This window comes from Phallusia mammillata, chromosome 2 (genome assembly GCF_965637545.1).
Source record: "Phallusia mammillata chromosome 2, kaPhaMamm4.hap1.1, whole genome shotgun sequence".
Classification (NCBI taxonomy): Eukaryota; Metazoa; Chordata; class Ascidiacea; order Phlebobranchia; family Ascidiidae; genus Phallusia; species Phallusia mammillata.
Genome location: NC_137253.1, coordinates 5372601 through 5398100, shown reverse-complemented (window position 1 = coordinate 5398100; position 25500 = coordinate 5372601). Strand labels below are relative to the sequence as shown.

General features: G+C 32.9%; 1 protein-coding gene and 1 long non-coding RNA gene across 5 annotated transcripts; one reads left to right on the top strand and one right to left on the bottom strand.

Moving 5' to 3' along the window:
• The first annotated feature begins 6467 nt into the window (after positions 1-6467).
• Positions 6468-10254, top strand: LOC145212837 (uncharacterized). Its single transcript, XM_080081098.1, has 11 exons — positions 6468-6762; positions 7283-7479; positions 7591-7780; positions 8147-8326; positions 8414-8521; positions 8576-8695; positions 8759-8866; positions 8992-9093; positions 9219-9262; positions 9329-9359; positions 9531-10254. The coding sequence occupies exons 1-10, from the start codon at positions 6468-6470 to the stop codon at positions 9341-9343; spliced, it is 1359 nt and encodes a 452-aa protein (XP_079937224.1). The 3' UTR covers positions 9344-9359; positions 9531-10254.
• A 6767-nt stretch (positions 10255-17021) lies between these two features.
• Positions 17022-24963, bottom strand: LOC145214613 (uncharacterized). 4 transcript variants are annotated; one of them, XR_013857083.1, is made up of 7 exons: positions 24771-24942; positions 22303-22436; positions 21608-21687; positions 20451-20584; positions 20042-20206; positions 18869-18916; positions 17022-18525 (listed from the first exon to the last, which is right to left on the bottom strand). It is a non-coding gene; the product is annotated as an uncharacterized LOC145214613 (long non-coding RNA). The 4 variants fall into 4 exon arrangements; XR_013857085.1 differs by lacking the exon at positions 24771-24942 and adding an exon at positions 23533-24751; XR_013857084.1 differs by lacking the exon at positions 22303-22436.
• Between the last annotated feature and the right edge of the window lie 537 nt (positions 24964-25500).

The window sequence follows — 25500 nt, the reverse complement described above, 5'->3', positions numbered from 1 at the left end:
TTTCTTCTACCGCCCCTTTTACGTGCTCGTTATTTATAAACGCCCCCCCCCCCCTCCCCCCCCCCCTCGAAACTGACAAAAATAAATACGATTTCATTTGAATGCAAATTAAGAGCCGAATGTTTAACAAGCTATGTTTAAGCACTTAATCATAGATATTCTAATGGTTAATTCAACATAATACCACCGACTACAAAGAGTGCTCGTCGCTTTTAGCTTGGTACACGTGACGGCCCAAAACTGCAATTGTTTTAAACCACACGCAGTAAACAAACCACACGTTCAATTGTGATGTCAAAAAAACCGTTTATGACTTGCCTTTTGCATTATTGGGTAATAAGCAAGTAATCAATTCGTAGTACGGTTTTGTAGTGTTTGTCTAACGAAAGGGTCACCAAACCTTTTTCACTGCGGACCGGATAACATCAAAAATATCTTGCGAGGGTCACATAGGTTACAAGCCCTAACGCGCGTTATTCCGGGACCAACAAAAGTGCAATCTTTGTTAGAGTCAGATAGTGCTACTGTCAAATAGAAAAATTGATTTGAAAAACATAGAATCTCTCCCACAGACAAAACTCATTTATTCTATCACAATTAACAACTGGAAGCCGATTGTTCGCGCACAAAAATGAAAGCTTAGTCCTACATGTTGTTGCAGTAATACTTTTCCAGTAAATTAACTTTTAACGTTTAACTCAAACTTTAATTTTTTCAAGATATATATAAGGACGAAACACTCTCGCAGGCCAGATGAAATGACGTCATAGTTTGCCGTAATTTGGTGATCCCTGGTCTAACGGCTCAGTTAATGCGGCCGAGCGCCGAGCATCAAAAATTGCGATGTGCGATGCTCGGTATCAAGTATTCGGGTTCTAGCTCGGTTCGGCCAAGCACAAGTCATTTGATACCTGCACATTTTGCTATCAAAGCCCCGACAAATTACGCATTGTGATTTGTATAAAATGCATTGTGACATCACAGTCAAAAACGCACAGCAAACAAAGTACACCATACAGTGAATACTTTGTCAAATCTACTTTTGCTGGTGGCAAATGGAAACTCTGTCTTTTCCTAGCGCCCCCCAATCGCCCAATTGTTCTCCAGCGCCCCCTTAGTGAGAGCTAACGCCCCCAGGGGGGCGCTGGCGCCCCCGTTGAGAACTGCTGTTGTAGTGTGTATCTGTATTGCGGTGCAACAAATGCACATTTTAATGAAAGTGCGTTTCTGCCGTATCGGTTAAAGTTGTTGAATAAACGAGGCAAATGGTATTTGAGGGCAAAGTCTGATAATGAAGAAATATTTTTTGGTACAACCCTTTAACCAGAGTGGCAATTTAAACACGATTACATTACGATAGGCCGAATTCTTGAATAAAAGCTTCCCGAACACATTGTAGGTATCAATCAACCACCTTTTTCTTTGTTGATTCCGTAGTTATAACGGGTGGCATGGAAGCCCATGCTATCATAAGAGCTAAAACTGCTGCGCTGAAATGGTTGCCGAAAGTTTAGAGTTAGACAATAGTTGGCGAGAATATTATGTCCGTTTTTTTTCATAAACTTTTCAATAAACTGACATTAGTTCATTTACGATGGGAAAAGGAAACAAATAAAATATGAAATATTGTCAAAAATAACTTTATTGTAAATACGTAGGTTAACCACGTAGAAAGTTTATGTAGCGTGCATTATGCTGATGAAGCGGAAACCATATTTGTTGTTGGCCTCAGTTCTTTGGTTGTTGGTTTTGGGTAGTTCAGGTATTTACCTTTTTGATGTGTTAAGTTATTTAAATTTACTCCTAGCAAACACAAAACCACTGATTAAAGTATTTTTACACAAATCTAATTGTTCTGTCAATAGCATTCATCCATGTGCTTTATTGAACCACTTCTTCGTAGATTACATATTTTGCAAATGTCTCTTTACCTTTAGCATGGTGTAAATCACCTTTTATTTGTAGTACTATTGAAACAGTTTTAGTGTAAACTACTTTGAATGATTTAATAAATCGTATTCGAAAAAAGGTTCTCAACCTTCTAAAGTTCGTATGACCTACTAGTAGTAGGGAGATGCGGGACCATTGGGCATGAAGGACCTTTGGGCCATCATGCGTTTCTCTCAAACTGGCCGCTGTAGCGAGTTCTCAGTCATACGTTAAAGTACTTGTGTTGCAATAGTTTTAAAGCTGTAACAACAAGAAGGTCAGTCACTTACAGAAGAAACTGTGAGCATAACTAAGTTTTCGCAGCTTGAAAGTAAATATTTTGCTCCTTTACATTTTTGTAATTTCTTTATAAGAGAAAGCTAGTTAAAACACGAAGTTTGCAGGATATTAGTTAGTTAATTGTAGCGTTAGATGAGCATTAGTATTTCTTAAGTTAATCTGTGTAACGTAGTTCAGTAAGATAAGTTCGTAATGGCGGCAATACAGGACCATTGAGCCAGTTGTTCACAGGACCATTGGGCATGGCCCTTTGACTTTACACCATTGGGCATGGCCCAAAGGTCCTTGGCCTATGAAGCTATTGAGGCTGGTTGTATTTATTTCTTTTGATTAATATTAGATTTCTTTTTCAATAAAATTGTTTTATTTTCAAAACAACACTTAATAAGCTCCTTCATCCGTGGTTCAATGGTCCAGAATATCACATGAAAATACTGGCCCAAAGGTCCTTTATGCGAGGCTCAATGGTCCCCAAGGGTAAGGACCTTTGAGCCATATTTTTTGTAATTTTTAAAACGGAATATTTTGCCAACTCATTTCCAAATAAGAAAGTTATGCCCTTGTGTAAGTGTGTTAAAACGTGTAGTATTAGTACAGGTGTTCAATGGCAATTTTTCTTTCGAACTCAAAGAAATAGTCATGAAAAACTGAATTTTGGCCCAATGGTCCCGCATCTCCCCTAACCGAAAAAAGGGAAATAGTGGCCACCTCGCGAACTGGCTTAACTAACGGTGCCCCTTTAAGAGTTCCGATTAGGAAGCGTTGTTCTAAAATTACCATGCATTGCTTTTCCAGTGCTTCTTAGCAAGGTTTGGGAATAGTTAATTGTTTAAAACCTGAAAAATCTTCATCTCCAAATCCGGGGTTTCAAATTATGTGTACCAAGGGTGCTTAGTTTTTAACTCTCCCTTCACAATTCTTTGCAGATGCTTACAAGTCCGATTTCTACATTCAAGATACTACTTGCCCCTTTTCAACAAATGACATCACCTACAGAGCCATTAATGCACCAATGGTTAATTTTAAGTATAGATTTGAAAATAAAACAGTTTATACTTTCTCTGTACACCTAAAAAGTCAAGAAGAAATATTTTCCAAAACCTTTTCAACCTTTGTTGGCTCAAGATGTCTTCCGCATAGCATGAACGGAGTTTATTTAGTTTGCAACCCTGACTTAAAAATTACTGTTAATTCAACTCTTACAAAGAATTTTCATGGAGTGACTGTGATTTTAGAAACACACCCATCAACAAAACAAGACAAATCTGTTGTATTAAAATTAAAAGGTAGGTTTAATAAATAAAAAACATATTGAATGATACCTCTGTTATACTTAAAATTTGTAAATAATTGCATGCATACATTTATATATTATTAAGAAAATTATGTTTACAATGATAACTTATCGTAATTTTTGTGTTAAAAGTACTTTTATTTTGGTTAGGCTGAATGAGCTTAGCATAAGAAAATATGCTACGAATTAAAAATTATTTGAAGTGATAGTCTATGAATAGGGTGTTAAATCTAAAAATTTTGTGACATGGTATTGTTGTTTGTAATTTATTACATTTCCAACAGGAAATGTATTCCAATATTTTCTGACAAACAAATGTAAGGTAATTAAAATTCACATAATCGTTCTAAGTGCAACACTAGTGGTAAACCATTTGTTTTTGCTTGTATAAACAATAACAAACTGCAAAATTGAGTAAATCACAAATTTGTTTAATTTAATTTTTTTAGTTGTTCAAATTGCAAAGAGAAAAATAATACCCAAACTGCACAAATCAACGCAACTCAGCTATAGACAATCATTTGTTAAGACAATCATCCAGTTAATTACGTAGTGCCTAATTCCTTAATCCTGATATTTGCATTGATTTTTAATAAAACATGTAACAAACTAACCTTTGAGTTAAATGTAAAAATTAAAAAAAACAGGGATTGAGTACCATTGTATGTTGGTAAATGCCAGATCTAGTAGTGTTTGGTGGGGCTGAATTCGTTTATAAATGACTGCCACAAACTAGCAAACTTTCTTGGCTGACTGATTGTACAGATCTGATGTCAACAGTGATTTAATTGCAATCAGAAAATGATATTGCTAGTTTTATAAGTGAGAAAATGCAAGATTTGTTTCTGAAGATGGAAACATGTGCTACAATAATTTCACAATAATGCAATAATACAAAATTAAAGTGGAACACTAAATCAAATAAGCTAGCATGCAACTAAAAACATTAATATCTTGATACACAAAACAAAATAAGGAAAATATATATGCACCTAATGCTTAATGTTAAATTTGGCGTTTTTTTCAGAACTTTAGGTAACTTAGTAGTCCAACTGGTATGAAAATTTGCTGGTTTAGTTCTATATCTAAAACAAAAATATTTTAGCTTGCAGGAATTTTAATCACACCACAAGTCTCATGAACATATCTTCACCTACAGAGGCAGGATATGGTGACAAAATGAAAATCCAATGTCTTAATCAATCTCAGCTTTTCTATGGTCCTGATTTGTTGACTAACCATACTATTTTGAATGAATGTAATGTATGTGGGGAATGGGATGGTGTTAATGTTTCAGAAATATACTGCTTGAAAGGTGAATGTTTCTTATGATTCTGTTACATATTTCTTGTCATTTGCCACTGTATTGATGCAATAAATATTTTTGTTACCAATTTGGTTGTGTTTTCATCTATTAGCTGTCTTTAATGGAAAAACCAACTACACAAAAAATGATCTTTTAAAACTGACTTGTTTCTTGGAAGATTCACCTTTCTCAAATTATACAACAGAAGTTACTCTTGCTGGAAAGGTAATTTTGATCTTTACTAATTTGACACAATTTTTAGGTTCATAGTTTATTATTTTAAATTCTTTTTTAGGTGCATTTGCATACTTTTTTATTAATAAACTAAATACTCTTTTAAGTTTAAGCTGTACATGAATTTGTTAGTATGATGACACATATGACATTAATAAAAATATATGTGGTAAAACATCTTAATAGAAGCTATTTACCAAACAGACCCGCTTTACCAGGAAACAGAAGCTTATTTAAAATGTTTGTTCTCGCTAAACTATAAAATCTTTACATTTTGTCCAAACAAAAATTACTTACTTTATCATAATTTAAAGTTTAACGTACATGTAACTTAAACTGTTTTCATTCTACATTTTTTTAAACCTTTTATGCACTTTTAGATCCTTGATGTCAAGATTACATGTATCAGATTTCATTTTGTTGCAGAATGTCAGTGGTGCAATACTAGATTCTTCACACAATAATCAAAATGTGACATGTAATATTACAATCAATAACAAACACCATGTCCATATTCTTATAAATACAGTTTTGCATGTAAAGTGTAAGTATATTAAAGTTCTATATAAAGTTAAAATAACTTACACATTTTTTATAAGTCAGTTTGAGATAAATTTTAGTTTAAGTACATGCTTTATGACAGGGGTGTCCAACACGTGGCACGTGTGCCAAAAGTGGCACGGAGAGCATTTGAAAATGGCATACAAGCTTTTGTACATTTAGATGGTAAACATTAGGATTTGTCACGCAATTACACTTGTTTCTATTGATTTTCTCCGCCTTTATTCATAAGTTTCGTTCAGTTATAACTTCAGTCTGTAGTAAAGTTACACAACCCACTAATTAAATGGTTCGTTTTTTGACAAAACTTAAGCCCCGTTGCAAAATATTTGTATCTTGTGTCGCATAAACAGAATAAAAGGTTTCTGGAGTATCATAAACAAGTTTACTCGCATTTGACGACATATTTTTGTCTAACCATGTATTAGGGTTTTACATATTGGCCAAATATTCGGATTGAGCCCGTACCGTTAAGACGTTTAAGACATGGTTTGGAAAAAGTACCAAACGTTGGCATGCGAGTATATTTTGAAACCAAAATTGGTACGGCTGTGTGTTCGAGTTGGACACCCCTGCTTTATAATATTGGTTTCAATTACAAAAGAACATAATATAATATTAACTGATACAAGTGTTTTTAGTATTTGCAGTTTAGTTTCAATTGAATTCAAAACTAAACATCAACAACAGATCCTTGTTGCGAGTTCGTTGATTGATCAATACAAATATAATGCTATAGTTTTGATCTTTGAATAAAAGTGATGCAATTCTAATCACATTTTTATCCAAAAATGTACAGGCTAGTACATTACCCTTAATTTGTTGATAGACGGTCCAGAAAATATGTTTTTACAACTGGTATCTGAAAAAGCTGATTTTATTAAACAAAGTGGAAATCAAAGTTTTGTAATAAGAACAAATCAAACCATCAAGTTTAACTGCTTCAGTGATGCGAACCCAGCTCCTACTTGTCAGTGGTTTAACAACAATATCAATATCAGTAACATAAATGAACATCGTAACACATGCATTGCTTATTTTAAACGTCTTTCAACTGGAAGTTTTTGTTGCAATTCAAAAAATGAAATTAGCAACCTTGACAGTCACATACTTAACCTCACCATAATTGAAGCAAATAGTGAGTACATTTTCTGCCGTTTGAAATCTTGGCCAACAGTGGTGCAGAATGTCCTATATTTAGGAAATATTACACTGGATGGATTGGGTAAAGATAATGCAACATTAACTAAACATGAAAACTTGTTTGTCAACTGCTCATTGCCATCACATTCAGTTTTATATCCACATTACACATGGACAAGCAATAGTGAAAGAATGAAAACATTGCTTAATAAAAGTTCCCTTGTGATTTTTAATTCAACTTATTTGGACTCTGGAACTTATACCTGCAATGCTACTGATCTGTTTGGAAGCTACAAGAAATCTTTTTTATTAAATGTTTTGTGTAAGTTTTAAGTTTTGCCTTATCTTTGTGTAGCTGTATGTAGGTTTGGGAGATTAAAAATCCCTAAAGCAAACCATATGTAAAGTAAACCTGGGTTTGTCTTTAGCCGATTGGACCCAAACATTAAATCAGATTTTTGATGTTTTTTAAGAAATGTTTTTTCCAATTACTAACATTGTTTTGTATGTTTCAGTTTCGCCAGAAATTGTTAAAGCCTCAAAAAATGAGTGTACATGGTATGTAGGTGAAAGTGGAATTTGTTCTCTTCAATATCGGTCCAACCCCCCTACTAACTGTACTTTAGTCAATCATCCTGCTAATATAACTGTTCAATTTGTTTGTGAACCCATTTTCACTGATTTCCAACATTTCAAAATTCAAAAAGAGAAGGTAAGTAAAAATTTTGGAAATAAGGATGTTTAAAAAGGTTACAATTGGTGCTTATTTTTCTGGTGGACAGGTTCATTAATTTGTGAAAATTAATTCAAATCATTCATGCAGGTTACAGCACAGGATATGGGCACTTACACTGCTGAGATAAATGGAACTTTAGATCTGACCATTGTTATTACAGTAGAAAACAAACCAAGTCTTGGACTTTATGCAGGCCTGGGAATAGCTGGAAGTTTTGTAACTGTTTTGATTTTTGTCATATCATGTATCTGTTATCAGAAAAGAAACAGAAACAAATGTAAGTGAACTATTTTAAAGTTTTAACTTTACTCTTTTATTATTTCACTTTTATATATTTGGTTTCGTTGTTTCTAAAATTGTATACTTTTGGTTATCAACATACAATTGTATATTCACATAGATGTGAATTGTTAGTAAAGTGTGAAATATGTGTGCGATATAAACAATATCAATAGGAATACAATAAATTATAGGCAACAGTTTTATGACCAAAAAGCTACATCATGTTTAGAAAAAGTTTTGTTTGACACAATGCACCTGTTACTTGGTTTTAAATATGATAGTTATTCATTTTACACTATTATCTAAAAGATTTAGAAGTCAAAAAAATACCAAACCCTCTAAGATGTTTGTTTCATACCAGGTATAAAGGAAGACAGGCCCAATCCGCTTTATGGTGTAGTAAATAGTGGAAGCAATGAAGAAACATATGCTGTAGTTGACAAGAAAAACAAAAAATATAAAGAGAAAAAAATTATTCTGGATAGTGTAACTACCAAATCTCCTGGTGCTATAGAAAATCCAAGTCTGGAAAATACTAAAGGTTATGTATTTATGCAGTTATTACTGAATTTGTTGCTTCACTGCAGAATCAATGAATTTTTACCTATGTTGTGTTAACTGTAAACAGATGAAAAGGTGATGAAGAAAAATATACTATATGATACAGCTGGACCATCAACACAAACAGTGGAAGCAGCTTATGCAGCAGTGAATAAAAAGAAAAAGCTAAAGAAAGGTTTGCTGACATAAAAAATGAGAAACTTATTACATCAGTAAAGATTTTCTGCAGAAACTCCAATGAAAGTGAATGTGGCATACGTACCCACCCCGGAAAATGCTGATGCTCCAGAGGAAGCATATGCAGCAGTTGACAAGACAAAGAAAAACAAGGGAAAGAAACCAAAAACAAGTATCACAGTGTTTACTTTTTCTATGGTGAAATTATTATTATACCGAATTAAAACGTTTTTAGACTCTGGGGAAAGTGAAATGAAGGACAATATTTTGTATGCTACCTCCCAAGCTGGTGCAAGTATGGATGATGCTTATGCACAGGTTGACATAAGAAAGAAAAAAACTGGTAAGCAGACACAAAAGGTAATTATTTATATGAACAAAAACTACCTGCCCCGGAAAAATCTCTGACCTATTAATTACTGGTTACCAATCAGTTGCACATATACTTACTACCCATTGATATTTTAGGAAATAAACATGGTGAATCCAGCAAGGGTGCTACATACTCTGTAGTAAGCAAACCGAAAAAGAAAAAGAAAGAGCCACCAAATGACCCTCCGCCAGATTCAGGTCACGCCACACTTTAGAAACTGATGTATAGTGTAATTGAGACGCCGTATTAAATAAATGATCGAAGAACAAACTTTGTTGATAGTTGTTCTGCTTTGCTCAAACTCAAGTATGTTTATAATTAGGTACAGATGATGATCCTTATGCTGAAGTCGACTTACATGGAAAAGTAAGTAATGTGCTTTATTGATAGCACTGTTTGTAATATATTAAACAACTTTGCTTGATGTAGCAGGAAGACCAGCAGTGAAGACTTTATGTGAAATGTAAGCAAATGAAACTAAAAATCATGTTCTGAGTTTGTTTCTTTGTCTGATTTACCTTACGAAGAAAAGATTTTTTTGAAATATGTGAAAAAATTTACCTTATTTTGTGTGTGAAAAAAGTGTGTAAAACTACATGTAAGTTTAAATAACATGTTGTATTATGTTTTAAAGGATTAAGAGTGGATACCTGAAGAAACAATTCAAAAACTGCATACTGACAACAAAAATATTCTGCCTGTGTTTTAGTTGTGTGTATTTTATTGAAAATTCTTGTTGTAGTTTTAAAGCATCCACAATGTAAGAATTACCAAAAATACAACAAATATAACAAAAATACACAAGCTAAACCCTTGAAAACTATGATGGATGATAAGCACAACGGACTAATAAATTACGTATTTTGCTGTTGATGCACTGGCAACTTTTGTATGAATATTGTGAATTCAAATAATGTGAGTTATTTTGTTTTTTGGCATGTTGACTTCGGCGCGTTTGCTTTGAATTACCGTGATCCATACCATCTTACATATTGATTGTTTCGCTATTCAGCATCTGTTTCCGGCTTTGTGGTTAATTTAGTACCATTATATAACTAAGTTACATAGTATAACGCAAGTTCCTACATACAACGCAAAACATCGTACCCAACAGGCAAACATGAACACCCAATTGCACACAAAGTATTTAAACGACATTTGATGAACGTTTTTGTTAAGCTATCTATAGTTTTAAATACTTTTGATGGCGCTTCTTTTGACGTAACAAACTTGTTTCTTAAATGTGTTATTGTAATGCTTGTAGATTATTAGAGAAATTTGAAATCTAGTTTCAAGTGCTTAACATTTTCATATACTTTAGGCACTTATGTTTTTATGGACATGCTCAATACGCTTTTAGGTATTTGCCTAATGCGTTCAGTGGCGTTTCTTTGCGTCAATACGAACTGTTATTTTGTTGCATGTACTTTCACTGTAGTCAAGAGTGTGCCTCCATAATTTTTAATTGTCGAACTATGATTTTTCATCAATAAATTATTTCAAAAACAAGCCAAAACAATTATCTGTGGTCTGCAGTAGAACAAATTCAGCTTATTTCCTACTAGCTACAAGAAAACTTCAAATTTAGATGGATTTAGAAATTTAAAACGGATTAAACAATTTCGGATATGCAACTAAAGTTAGTAAGTTAGTTGTAGTTGTTTTTAATTCAACTCTGATTTTATTACATTTACGTTAACCTTCGTTTATTGCACACATAAGCTTAATCTCTGTTTGTGTTTTTAAAGCATTGCCAACTGCGGAAATGCATATTTGCCTTCCGAAATCTGATAAGTGCTGGCCCTCCCCAACCAGATCATGTAATAGCTATGCTTCAATGGATTGAAAACAAACCTTAGGGATATCTTAAACGTTTAAAATCATCATTTTTGCTCAAATGTTGTGTTGAATCATACCATTTAAGTTTGCGACACACACCAGGAGGAGGTTACCCTGTAGCTCACATAGCTGTTGTTGTTTTTGAGCTGCAAAAGAGCTGAGCAGCGCCAACACATGCTGTATTAAGAACCAGATACTTCCAACAGTGTAGGTTACGTCCGCCAGTCATTTCCCAAACACCGAAAATAGCTCGATAAACTGTTTGTGTTATCCAACGCACAGGAAAGCCAAAGTTTGCACAACAGACCCACGTGGTATATTCATAGTTGGAATCTATTGTTGGAAGCTCCGTTTATATTTTTTGTTTCAACATAGTGGTTCCGTATAGTTACTTTACTAAACACTACAACACTAAACGCCTTGTGGGTATGTTGTGAAAGAACAAACGCGAGGATATTTTTTGTAAAGGAGATAGTCGGGAGCATACTAACAGATGTAATAAAACATGTTCAGCTCCATAACGTTATTAGAATCAATTTTGTCCAATCACACAGTCATGTAACGTTTAATATTTTTCTTGCACATAACGCATACGTTTATTCTTGTGGTGTATTATTTTACTAACTTATTCAACAAAAGAGGGCATCAGGGGGAATCCTTTAAATAACTGGAAGTTTATTTAAAATTTAGTATAGCGCCAAAAAAACACTAGCGCTTGTGAACGCAAACAAAGTTCAGCGCGCATATTAAAAACGGAATTTCGAAACACCCCATGCCCGGAAATGCTAATGAGCTATATCATTAATATACAATGAACTTCTTTTCACTTAAATATAATGAAACCAAACAATTATGATTACCATCCGCGTTTCGGTTTAGGTCTTTAAATACATGACAAGAACATGCCATCACAAAAAGGACCGGCCTTCGAAAAACCTTCAAATATTTAGCAATGAAAACGCATAACTTAGTTTATCATCCCCGGGATATTGAGGCTAAATGTTTTGTAGCATTTACCCTGAAAAATCAAACGACCTTGTAACGAACTCGTCCCCATCGTGCCTGGCGGTGCCGACAATTGCCTTAAATGATGTTTCATCGATGGTTGTTAGAAGCATAATGTTACTACGTACAATGTATCAGGCAATGTCGCTTTTTGGTCTAAAGCCATACTTTGATGTAGTATCACACAATTGACCGATTTGTTTTAGGGTTTGCCATTTTGTAGGTTTCTAATGTATATACAAAAGAATTTACAAAAAAAGTCAACTTGACAGGAAAGACTAAACCAAAAGTAACGGAACAATAGCTGCACCAAACGAAACATAGCACATCCATTCGTGCAAAAAATGATTAAATCGGAACAGAAATGTTTAGGCGTTACAAATTTAGGCTTTAATTGTATTTAAAAAGCTTAAACCATACGTGACCTTTATGTAAGCGGTTTTGCATACGTAGTTGACTTGCGGTGCATCTAATCACGTGCACAGGACTAGAAAAAAGAGCAAACGTGTCAAAATATCGATTCAAACGCTCAATGTTTCCACCTAGTGTCTAGATATACATTTCCATCTACTTACAGTAGTTATAAATTTGTAATAATAAAGTTACGTTTCAAAGTGTTTTTTGGTGCTTTTATTCCAGCTGTAAGAAATAGTCAAAGATGGACAAAGTTGTATTTTGTATTCTGTATAATTTAACGTTGACTTAACTCGCATAAACACTTGCTATTTGTTGGTCGTTATTTGTTGGATTGGTAACATGGTTTAAAATAAATAAAAGCCAGGAATATTCATTTTATCGCAAAACATTGACTGTTTAATATTTGTTTAGAATTAAACATAATTTTTTTATACGTAAAATGCAGTCTCAACAAATGACTTAAAACTTGCGAAAAATGAAATGTGGAGAATTATAAAACTTAATATTTCAATATCTTTGTTAAGTTTAACGTTTTAAACTAGTTAAAAAAAATCACCACTCACTACACACACAATATTATTTTGAGTGTTCTTATCAAGTACACCCTTTCTAACACAATCTTATTAAACGATAATGGGTCTTGATTGTTTTTTCCTACACAAGATCACAATATCATAAAGAAGAGTTTAAACACTATGTTCCTAATACCACGGACCCACATCCTTAGGAGCAATGTATACGGATATGTGCTTTAACTATGTGGCGAATAGGTTACCCACAATGCATTCAAAACGATGTGCTTTAGTCTTATGAACCGTTCAAGCATAACATTTTGTTATCTTTTGCCTCGGTTTAAAAATGTCACCGAAAAAAAATAAGAAGCAAAATTTGGGTCAAATCAATTATTCATTTCTTGAAAAGACTAAGACCTAGAGGAACAATAAAACAAGTGCTTTTATAACTGATATTAAAACACAATTTATACCTGGATTGTCAGTGACATCTATTATACTCAAACTTTACAAGATATGACGGATAAATGCATCAAGTCTCGTAGTGTGCATAACAATTGCCGTGATCACCACCATAAAATTTGCACCCATATTTCTTTTCATGTTTTCTGGTGCTCTCTTTCGATTTCCTGAAAATGCAAAAAATGGTATAGTGCCAACACTATAGACCGATACAATAAATATAGGAACATTAGACAAGGGCTTAGTAGTTTAACCGTGGTTGTTTCTATCAGAGGACCTTGAAGAGCAAACATAATATAAAAAATAAAACATTCCGACAAGAAATTTGCAAAACGCAAATTTGAGCATTTTTAACTTTGGTACTAAATGTTTATTAAAACAAGATCTTTAAACAAATACAAATCTGATCTATTGCTTTTTATGTTTTTCGCAAGTTAGAAATACAAGTTTCAGTCATGAAAAGAATTTTGTCAATTAATGCAATTATACAAAATATACATGTCTAAGTTTTTTTTATTAATAATGATCTAATGACTACCTTAATACACATGATATTGCAATATTTACGGCAACTTATCGCGATTTAAGCTGTTTAATTTTAACACAAACGGAACGCTAATTTCTGTGCAACAAGGCATTCAGTCTCAACAAAAAGGTCCACACAAGTTCGTTCTAAACAGCCCGAAAATTTTTAAAACTAAGTTTTATCTGTTTATAAATTATGAAACTTATTTATCATATCTTTTAGATATAAAACCCTTTAGTACAACTGTAGACATTTCCTGAACAACAGCCAGGACCTGCGCGCTGCCACTAGGGCACTCTCGTAAGAATGCTAGTCATTTTAAGGACTGCTTTTTTAACTGTTACAGTTCTGGTGAGTGAAAAAGGCTTAATAGGACCTCTAACTTTTTTTATTGTATATGTTTGAGCAAGGTACGATACCCAAAAATGTATTATCGTTAAACCGATATTTTTAGTTCAAATTCAAGTGTGATAGAAAAATTGTTTAAACCGACTGTAGAAAAAAGTAAAATGACAATAAGTATTTTTCTGCCATATGTTAAAAATATTTCCAAAGTTATTTTTTGCCGTCGTTACCACAAAATTTTGGCTTTTATTAATTTAATCCTGTCTGCGTGTTTTTGCATTCACATTATTCATACTAGTAAAGCATCACACAAATTTCAGACAAAACTAGAGAGCAATTAAAACACACAAAATACAGAGAACTATGCATAAAAGCGGTGGGATGACAAATAACCTTGTAGACAGAAATAAGCTTGTTTAGGCGGAATTGGGCAAATACAACCTGATACACCCACAGTAAAAAAGATGCCGTGCTACATATTCCAAACGATCGATATAAAACATGTCAAAACATTTTTTACGTTAAAATTAAAACAAAATTTCGTTTCGCCAAATCGTAAACTGTTTATTTTACCAAACATATTTCTTAACTAAGGCAAAATGTTGGTAAAGTAACTAAAGCAAAGTGTTGGCATTTTAACACATCTAGTACTAAATTTTGGATCTTCAGTTTAACTTAAAAGTCACACTTAACTTTAAGTTGTATTTATGCCTTCTGCTATAATGTAGCGCATGCGCACAACCGTATTATTAATTTCACGATGTAAACAATTTTTAACTTTTTAATACAAACTTAGATTGTCAGAAGCCAACTACAATTTTCTGGATATTAGTAAAAATATTTTTGCATTAAATTTTTATTTGAATGCGGTAAATATATTAAACATAAAAAAGCTTTGTTTCGGGAAATCACCGTCGGATACAGTAGGGTGATTTCCCATCTGTGATTTATTTTTATTTTTTTACTTGGCGAAGGAATGAAAAAACTTTTTTTGAATGACTTATGGAAATGCATTTAATTTGTGTAGGATCGATAAACCACTTGGATGTTTGTAAATATCGCCCCCTTTCTCTCCAATGGATAGTTAGATTAGGTTTTTAATTGAATAATTATTTTAACTAATTCTATTCCTAACCCATTACTGTGGAACCTTGTTATTTTAAAAACAGCATTCTGACTTCAGAGTCCTATGAACAGAGTTGACAAAACATCCTTATTTGCTAAATACATCATCAATTGTTTCAACGACGTGAAAAATATAAGGTTTTTATTTTTGAGAAATGTTATCATTTCAGACTTGTGTCCTAACTTTAAACGTTCACTATTTTACTACAATCTGGATGTCGCCATCATGATTTGCGACCGGTGGTACTAAATACCTTATGATACCGCATTTGACCCTAATTACTATTTTAGGCGGAATAACATGCGGTATTTAGTACCACCCTTTGGACTTAATATAAAAAAAAAATAAAAAAAACACAAACGTTAGCCATAGCAATAATAGCACAGTAACTTGCTACATTTGTTTGTAGTATTATGGTGTTTTTCGAAAAATTATTGGGCAAAAAAGTTGCAGTTAATTGTGAAATCATAATATTTATATTGATGACAACTCGGTTGTGGTAACGGTGTAACTGCAGCGCGTTGGCACCACTTATAAGTTTGTGCGAACTGCCATTCATCAAACAGTAAAGAACCAATTATTCTTTTTAAATGCATGCGTTATATTTATTAGTAGTACTCTTCCGTTTTTGGATGAAATACTTATCGAAGTTTGGCAAGTGCTTGGATTCTTTTTGCATGTGCTGATAGAATTGTAAGTAAAACACCACGCTTCTTGACTGCATCACAATCACAATATTCATGTTTTTTTAGATGGGAAAACACTTTAAAACCTTAGTCAGAATACGTAGTTATACCAGAAGATCGTAGGACAGAAAACTTGACTAAAGATTAAAAAAAATCTTTTTTTTACACATATTGCTTTTGTGTTACTTTTTTTTCATTTTCTATTTTCAGGTTTCAAACTGAACACATACATACATCACGTCAATTCCAAACGTATCGTAAATATACATGCAAAGCAACTTAGAATTCATGGTAACTGTGTATCCAACCAGAAACCAATCTGCCTGGAGTCATTGTGATTGTTTAGTGAAGTGATTCTTACTACTAAAAACTGCCAAACTAAATATTTGAATTTCGCAAAAAGAACTGTAAGGATGCATGTTAATCTAATCAGTGCCGGATTAACCGTTAGGCAAAGTAGGCATGTACCTACAGGCTGGTCAAAAATCCAGGCCATTTGCCACAACGATCTTTTTGACAATGATTGAGCAACAATGAGCAACACTGATAATTATAATTTTTTAGTTGGCAATCCTGATTTTCGGGCCACTTATGAAATGTGCCTACAGGCCAGCAGACCCTTAATCCGGCACTGATGTTAATGAGCTCAAACGACACAAACAAAATTTCTTTCAAATGTTGGACTAGCTGCTGCTGTTGTTGTTTCTTATCCCTTGAAGCAAACAAACCAATGTTCTCATTTTTCTGTGAATCATCACTTTGAAAAGTGTTTTTTATTGATCAATGAATTGAGTTGAAAAGCTAAAATGAAAATTTAAATGGTAACAAATTTGTGACTGTCTGAGCTTAATGCAAATGATAAAACTCACTATTTTGGGATTAATCAGAAGAAACTGGTTGTGTTTGCATAATTTCCTTGTCGCATACTTATTGAGACTTCATTACAGACGGAGAAGTTTAACCAAACATAAAAAAGAATCAATACTCAATCCATCCAAGGCAATATTTTATCCAATTGATTCTCAGCCATGCTCAAATTGTGTGCTATAATCTAAACATAAATAACCATTTTAATACACATTAATATGTTTGGTTTACTGATCAAACTATTTTCCATTTATTAAGTGAGTTATACATTTACATAGTGTCCATTTCCTCTGTAATGATATACCTAGAACCTTGTTAAATATAACATAGACTAACATGATGCTATGATTTTTCATTTATTTGCATTCAGGATTAATATATCTGCATAGTGTGCTGTTTCTTGTTTAAAAATAAATTGGAAATCTGCATTGTATACAATGCACAAACATACTAGTGTACATAATGTATAGCTTATATGTTCATTGAATAAAAAATGCATTTCTCTCAATTTTAGAAAAAAATAAACGATGTGTAGTTGCTAACTGGCAGAAAACTTATTTTTTTAAAAGATAAAATTTCACTTTGTTACATTTATACAATGAGAATAATTATGAAGCCAACATAAAATTGTTATGGTAAAAGGCTTTCATAAAATGACAGGAAACAATAGAGTGAGTAACATGACAAGGTACAGGAAAGTGCACTTTGGTTGGCAAGTAGGCACAGCAATGGCATGCAAACATGCTTACAATGGGCAACATATCATTATAACTTGTTATCGGCCCTTATAAACTATCAATAAGTATTGCATATCACACTAAACATGCAATTTTAACATCAAAATGGGAAAAAATAATGATATTGAAATTTGACAGTAATTAGGCTCAACAACAAATAATCACAGCTGTCAATTTAAAACATAAGACCAGTTTTGAACACACACCAAAAAGGGGTTATACACATGTTCAAATGTGATTGGCAAACAGTACATGCACAATATTTAGCTTGACTGCTTAGTGTTAGCCATAGTTAGTCATATCCTGGAACACAGAATAAAATGACTAAACAAGTAAAACATTTTACATAAAGTTATTAGATTGTAAGTTCACAATTAACACATGATGAGGGGGCAGGATACCTGATATGAGATCATTATAAGGTTGATTTGAATACTAGTTTAGTGTTTTTACAAAGTCCTACAAAGACCTGTTTAAATATAATAATGAATTAAATGAAGAGATAAAAACAAAAATTATATGACAGATTATTTATCGTCAGTTATGCATAATAGAGTGGGCCTGCAAATTATACTTTTTATTGCACTTGTAATCGGAAATACAAATTGATGCTTCTAAAAAATGGCAGTAAACCAAGAAACAATTTGTGTCATGGCAATGTTAATCATTCTTCACATCAATTAGCAAAAAACACAGATTTCAGATAAGTACACATAAGTTATAAGTGCAAATAGCAAATCGGTGAAAGAAGTACTGAATGAAAACAGAGGTCACATTAAAAAATATTTAGGGCAAGGTTATTGTACAAAAAAATTGTCTAGTTAATATAAAGTAATACAGTAAAAAATTAAAGCATGAACATGATCCACTAAACAAGAAATAGCCATGGGTTTATATAATACATAATTGCAATATAAATCCTCATTTTATCCGGTTTAATAGGTCAAGTAAAAATTTGACATTATTTGGCAACCAAAGCATAGAACCTGGTTACTGTTAAATTGTTAGTGCAAGACACAATCTATTTTACAACGAATTAATAAAAGAAGGTGATATAGAAGTAGCTAAGCATGGTGAGCAGTTGGCCATGCCACAAAAATCCAGCGACTGTAACAAAAGAGGTTGGGATTAGATAAACTAAAGCTAAAAACATAAATATTAATTGTTTACATTTAAAACTTGCCATACTAGATCCTCCATTGCATTTTGGACTGACTTTCAAATAACAAATTTTTTTAGTTATTTTGTTTTAGGTTCACTCAAAATTTACTTCTATTCTGGATTAGATTTGGTAAACCAAATTTTACATCATAGAACAGTTATAACTGGTTTCAAAACAAAATTTATGGTCGCACTATTATTATGTGTCAAATTAAAATTTATTTTCAAACATTTAGGATCACAATAATTCCGCTTTTCTTTATTTAATTTTACTTTCACAATAACTCACCTGAAATTCCACCACTAGTAGTTGATGGTTGAGGCATTGTTGTTGTAACTGCAAAATAAGTAACCTAATATTACTATTTATTTTTATGTTTCTCACAGATGACAACTTAAGGTAGTAGGTTTATTAACTCTAACCAGCTAAAAACCCATATTTTTGCTTAAAAAAGACACCAATCATAAAAAAGCAAACAACAAGATCACATTTTTACACACAAAAAAGGTGGACAGAAAACATCAAAAAATCTTTTATTTTTCTGATAAATGAAGTTGGGAAGTATGTTGCAATTTGTATTTGGATTAAATTAATGTTTAGTGAAGCAAAAAGTGGTAAATGATACCTAAGTAAACAATGAAAGTTCACTTACTAGTACTAACAACAGTATCAGTAAAACGAGTGGCTGCTCTTGCACGTACTTAACATTACTTTTTTGTTTTTAAGCAAGAAGATTTAACTGTTTGCAAGCACCAGTGGTGGATTTCATGGTGATGGCGCTTGTTTTTGCAGCAAAACTTGTACTGGTGATGACAGGAGTATTTGCACTTGTGGTACCAGTTTATGCTGTGTTGTGCTTTCAAAATTTAGGGTTGCAACTATACACAATCACACTTTTTTGGCCTTTGAACATCAAATTGGCAATCTTATCATCAACATACTTGTTATCTTGCTAAACCACACAAAGCAATGATGGAATTCAACACACAGAAAAATAGGCAAAAATGTACCATAAATTATCGATATGATTAACACTGCAGCGCAGCAGCCAAAACAAAATTTGAACTATACAACATTTTATTACCGAGAAAATTACCAGCTTTTATTTACAAATACTGATGTATAAAAACTTGTACCTCAACTGTAAACTCATTGGATTAATATTGTTGGGCACACAAAATTACATAACACTGACCGCACTCAACCTGTTAGGTCCCATGAGTGCAGGTTGCGACAAGAGATGACCATATGGGCTAGCATAGCCATCCAATGACACAACAGTTGGCAGGCTTAATGCCATGCCTCCCTATTCTGTTTGATTACACCACAGAGAAAACTGGCTCACAATGGCCAAGCAACTGCTTGAGAACCAAAGTGATGTCAGGTTAGTGTCATGGTATCAGCGTAAACATCAAGCCAATGTTTGGCTTGTAGAATTCATTAAACATAACAATAACTTACTTTGATGACAGATAGATGTGCCAATATTCCACATTGCATTGTTTTGACAAGTTCCCACTCCACTTCCAGAATAGCCCATCGCTCATGAGAATATTCCTTTGCAACCCAGTCCACAAGGTGAAGTTGTTATGTTTGATATAACAGGTGAAGGTAGAGTGGGGCATTCTGAATGAGTAAAAATACCAGTGGGGAATGCAATTAATTACAAAAAACCCTACATCATAAAGTAACATTGTCCAATTCCCAATTGAAAAAAAATGTCTTGGATTTTGAGGATAATATCCATATTTTGGATTAAGACACAAACAACACATGACAATGTCTTGTTTTACAAAGTCACGAAACCTGTATTACTTTCAAAATATCAACTATTCCAATACTGCACAGTTCAATCAACACAGCTACTTACCATTGACTTTCAGAAGACCTGTGTATGCAAACGTGCCAGAGTTGCATGCTGAGATGTTCAAACTCTGAAATCTATTTGTAACTGCTGGAAAAGTGAGAAAGACTTTTGTAACAGTAGGGGATACAACTTCTGCCCTAAAAAATTAAAACAACATAGTTTTTTACGTATGTTAAGTGTGTAATTGGTCAAGGTAAGTTCTGTCCGAAATTCCTAATTCAAAAATTTAAGATTCTACAAAAATAATGACATTTGTTACTTTAAAAAAATTATTACACGTGGCCATTATTTTTCAGACAAGTCAAGCATATGGGACGCAAACCAAAACCTCAAAGACAGTGTCACTAATGCAGGACTTAGGTGACAAGTTAATTGTAACAGAGTAACTGTACTTGAGGCTACAAAAAGTAAGAATGCACCACTGTGCTGTAAATTGGTAGCATACACTTGTAGTAACAATATTATAACTAGAAAAGCATAAACCAACATATGTTGTGTTTGACAAGCAAATTTAACTTTATGAAATTTTTAATTAGTTGCCAAGTAACCATCAGACAGAAAATGAGATGATTTAATACAAACCGAATGCGACACAATTTTACCCTGCTAGACAAGAGTGCTTGTATTTTGCTCCTATTTTTCGGTGTTATGTAAAAGTGCTTTTATGTATTTTTGTTCCTATTTTTCTGTTGAAATCTTGCCATAAAATGCTTGGCAAGCAACAAACTAACAACAAAAGAGTGGTTAAAAAAACAGAATAAAAATAATCCTAAACTTTATTGTCATTACAAGTTGGGCTGAACTTTGTTTGACAATATGTGCATTTAGAAATCAAGTAAAGGGTGCTTTTCACCAGTTTAGTGACACATAGTATACCTTATACAAATGCATGCATGATGAGTTTACTTAAATATTGCAAAAAAATGACAGTACCCCATGATTTTGTTTAAAAGTGCCCTCATGATTACAATAAAGTTAAATAAGTTTGACTTCCTTGGCTAAACTGTGTAGACACACCACAAAAAAATAAGAATACTAATGGGATAAAGACAACATGTGCGCCTTTTATAGGATAACCCATAAACTAGATACTCAGTTGCAGAGTGTGCACAAAAACCAAAAAAAAGCAAAAAATACTTGTTTTACTTTGGTGTACCCACCTGACAGCTACTTGAGATGAGTTGTATGCTGTATCATAGGCCGTCTGATTGGTACTAAACGTGTGTCGTATAACATTTGTCTGAAAAAAGTTGTTTCATTACTTTGTAATAGTGTGCTGGGCTTATATACTTGTCAATGGAAACATTCAGTTCAACTAAAACTAGAAGGGTGACTTAACATATTTTGCCTTTGCACAGACAGTGTGACATATTTTGAAACATTAGTATATCCCCTATACTTATTTTATGTTAGGTCCCACATCACCCACTGTTTTCTAATCTTATTTTCTGCAGGCAGAAAGGTACCCACACATGCAAAGTTGCAATCATGCATTTCAAGGGATAGTTACAAGAAAGTTTATTCTTCAAACATTTTAGGGGTCCATTGGGGTAAATATTGGGCTATATGGTTAGTCACAATAATCAGCTGCTGTAAATGGAAAATTCAACAAGCTATACAAATTTCTTTCAAATCTAACACTATTTTAAAAAAATCACTCATTTTAGAGGGCTAGTGGGGTAACTGATGGGGTTCTACACCCAGACCAGTAAAATATAAAAACAAACTTTGAGAAGAAAAAATAAGAAAAAAGCACAGAGTAAAGTCAATATGTGTCCCCTGCAGGGAGGAGGACTCATAATAAATGATAAATGATGCAGGTGATAAGTTGACCATTTGACCATATATTGTGTACTTCATTAAAGGCCCAGAATAATAAGTTGCATGCTGAAGTAATGTGTGAGTTGATTGACACAGAAAAGCTTCCCCCAAGTGCAGTGGTAAATGAACTCCCAGGCTCCAAAGCAATTCCACTGACAAAGCATTTGCCTAAACATTAAACCTTCTTATTTAAATGGGCAAGATAATCAGTTTCAAATTTCCATAAAAAAAAGTTGTATTGCAATGTGCCATGTAAGTCCCGAAATCATAAGGCCCAAAAATATATGCACAAACAAAAATTTTTCATTGGTAGTGATTTTTGGTGCATGCAACTTGTGTAAAATATTTGTCAAATGTCAAGCCAACAAAGTAAACACGGGAACAATAAAGTGCAATAAAAGGTATGGCGTAATGACATGGTTTATTCTACCAAGTGCCATGTTTACCGTATTTTACGGACCATAAGGCGCAATTTAAATCCTTTTTTTCCTCATAAATTGATCGTGCGCCTTATAAGCCAGTGCGCCTAATGTATGGATCAAGTAGTGCTTTATTGCCTACACTCCAACCAGTACCGATACTATTATACGGTAACCATGCTTTATACGGTAACCGATACTCCTTAAAATACGCTGTGTTCTATAGCCCGGTGTGCCTTATGTATGAACAAAAATCTAATCAAAGCAATTTATTGACAGTGCGCCTTATAGTTGGGTGCGCTTTATGGTCCGTAAAATACGGTATTTCAAAAAAATGTTTATGAAAAAAGAGGACCCATAACTAGAGTTATTGCCTTGGCTATGTTCCAATTTCCAAAATAGATATACATTAACCTATTTTGTATAACTTCTGCAAGTGTGTGCTTATTAGTGCAAAATATCCTTTTTAAAAAAAAAAAACTATTGACACACTATACATTTGTAGAAACTTTTAAATCTTTTGTTGGTATAATGCCATAAAGTTAATGAAAATATTTGAAGGGTGGCTTAGCACCTTTTGCCATCACACATACAGTATAATCCATTTTGAAACATTAATATTTTCCCTTTACTTCATTGAAAATGGATCCCATATTATCCACCATCTTTTATAACCTAATTTGTTTCTTCAGGCAGAAACTCATGGGTCCCCATAAAAGCACAGTAAAAACAATGCATTTCGAGAGGTCGCTATGAGTAAGTTTGGTTTGCAAAACTGTGATCAGTACTTTCAGACAGGGGTGTTTGGGGTTTGGACACAATCTCAGGAAGTTAGTAAAACTCACCAGACCCTTGTAACACTATTACACCACAGAAACTTTTTCTTTGTGACGCCCAGCAACATAGGGGGCTAGAGGGTTAAATACAACAATCAATACCGAAAAATGTCAAATTCTACAAACAATTTTGGGGCTAGCGGTGGGTAAATATTGGGGTTATCAAGACAAATGAGTGCACATCTACATAACTATATGTACCATCTGTGTTTGATCTAAATTCATAAAACATTTGATAGCAAAACATGTTGGACAAAATTTGGGAAGAAAAAATTAAAAACAAGAAAGAACAAACAAATTGAGTAAAATAAATAATTATAGTACAATTGGTATACATTTTTTTCAGTTTTGGTGGGCCAAAACATTTCAGCCAACTATGCTGTTTTGATAATAATTCAGTCTGAAAATTTGTTGTGTACAAAATTAATGCACAAACTTTTAGGTCATCAATTTAAAACATCATAAATAAACTAATTGTTGTATGTAGAAAGGATGAGACAAGTTGTTTTAACAAATTAGGATGTTTTGTTCAGCTTACTTGTTCAGAATTGTAAAAGTCAGTATCATAAAAAAAGTTCCACTGTATCAAACAAAAGTCTGCAATAATTGCCTGGTAATGAAAAAAGGCACATGAGTGACTTTTCTAAACTTTGTCAATATATGTACTTATAGCACAGGAGGGTTGCTACCTATCTCAGTTTAAACTTATAGAAAAATGTTTTACAAAAATTCTTATGTAGTAAAAAGAACAGATATAAAATTTAATGAAAGAATACATACAAATTACAAATTAAGATACACAGTGTGTTTGAGCCCTAAAATTCAATGCTGCTCTGTTAAATTTACATTTCTTGTTCCCTAAAATATATCTTTAAATCAAGCCTTGATGTTTGCGTTCAGAACAACAAAAATTTATGTGAAAGTTTGATTGAGCACAATTAATGCTATGACAATCACATCAATGAATAACAATTCAAAAATATATGCATTAATAACTGAAAAATGTTTTGTTACAAAAGTTTGTGCACTGAAATGGATACAAACTGTAGAACATTTGGTCTAAACTTTAGCATCAGATCAGTTTTGAACATTATGCTGGTTTCTCGCTGTTTGTAGCTAGGAGCCAGGGGACTGCCCTCCCAAAAGTAAACATGTATCTATCTAAATCCCATAATTAGTGAGGTGTTTTTAACCAACTTGTTTAATCTCACAATAAATCACAAAATGTGTTGTGTCATAACACTCACAGTAATCTCTGGCCAAAAACTTTTGACCACATTCTTTCAAGTTCTCTTGTTTCTCATTTTTGTTTGCTGAAAATGCAAATTAATCATTTTAGTGTTAAAACTAAGTTTAACTTATAAATTCAAGTTATTTTTTCCTGTCCCAGAACAAAATATTTCAATCAAAACAATTTTCCAAAGCATGCATAGATGAAATTTGTTGATAATGATAAACAATGTAATGCATATCTAAATACAAATAATATTGCATTGTTTATGGCAGATCAAGCTGATTTATGCTACTAAAATTTGTACATAAAACACGGTTTTCTAGACATATTATTTCAACAAAAGTTTTGACACACGATTTTTACAAACTGCCAAAACTAGTCTAAAAACCAACTTTTCTCTATTTATATTTTAAAAACGTTGGTAAGAACGCTAGTCATTTTAAAGACTGCTGTTTTAACTGTTATAGTTCTGGTGAGTGAAAAAAGCTGAATTGGACCTCTAACTTTTTTCTTATACATATTTGAGCAAGGTACAACACCCAACGATGTACTATTGTTAAACCGATAATTTTTACCCAAAATAAAATGAGAAAGAAAAATAGTTTAAACCAAATGTATTGAAACAAGCAATGACAAAAAGCATTTTTCACCTATGTGTATACATATTTTAAAAATTTGCAAAGCAATATTTTGCGGCCATTACCACAAAATGACTTTAAATTCACATTATTGATACTATAGCA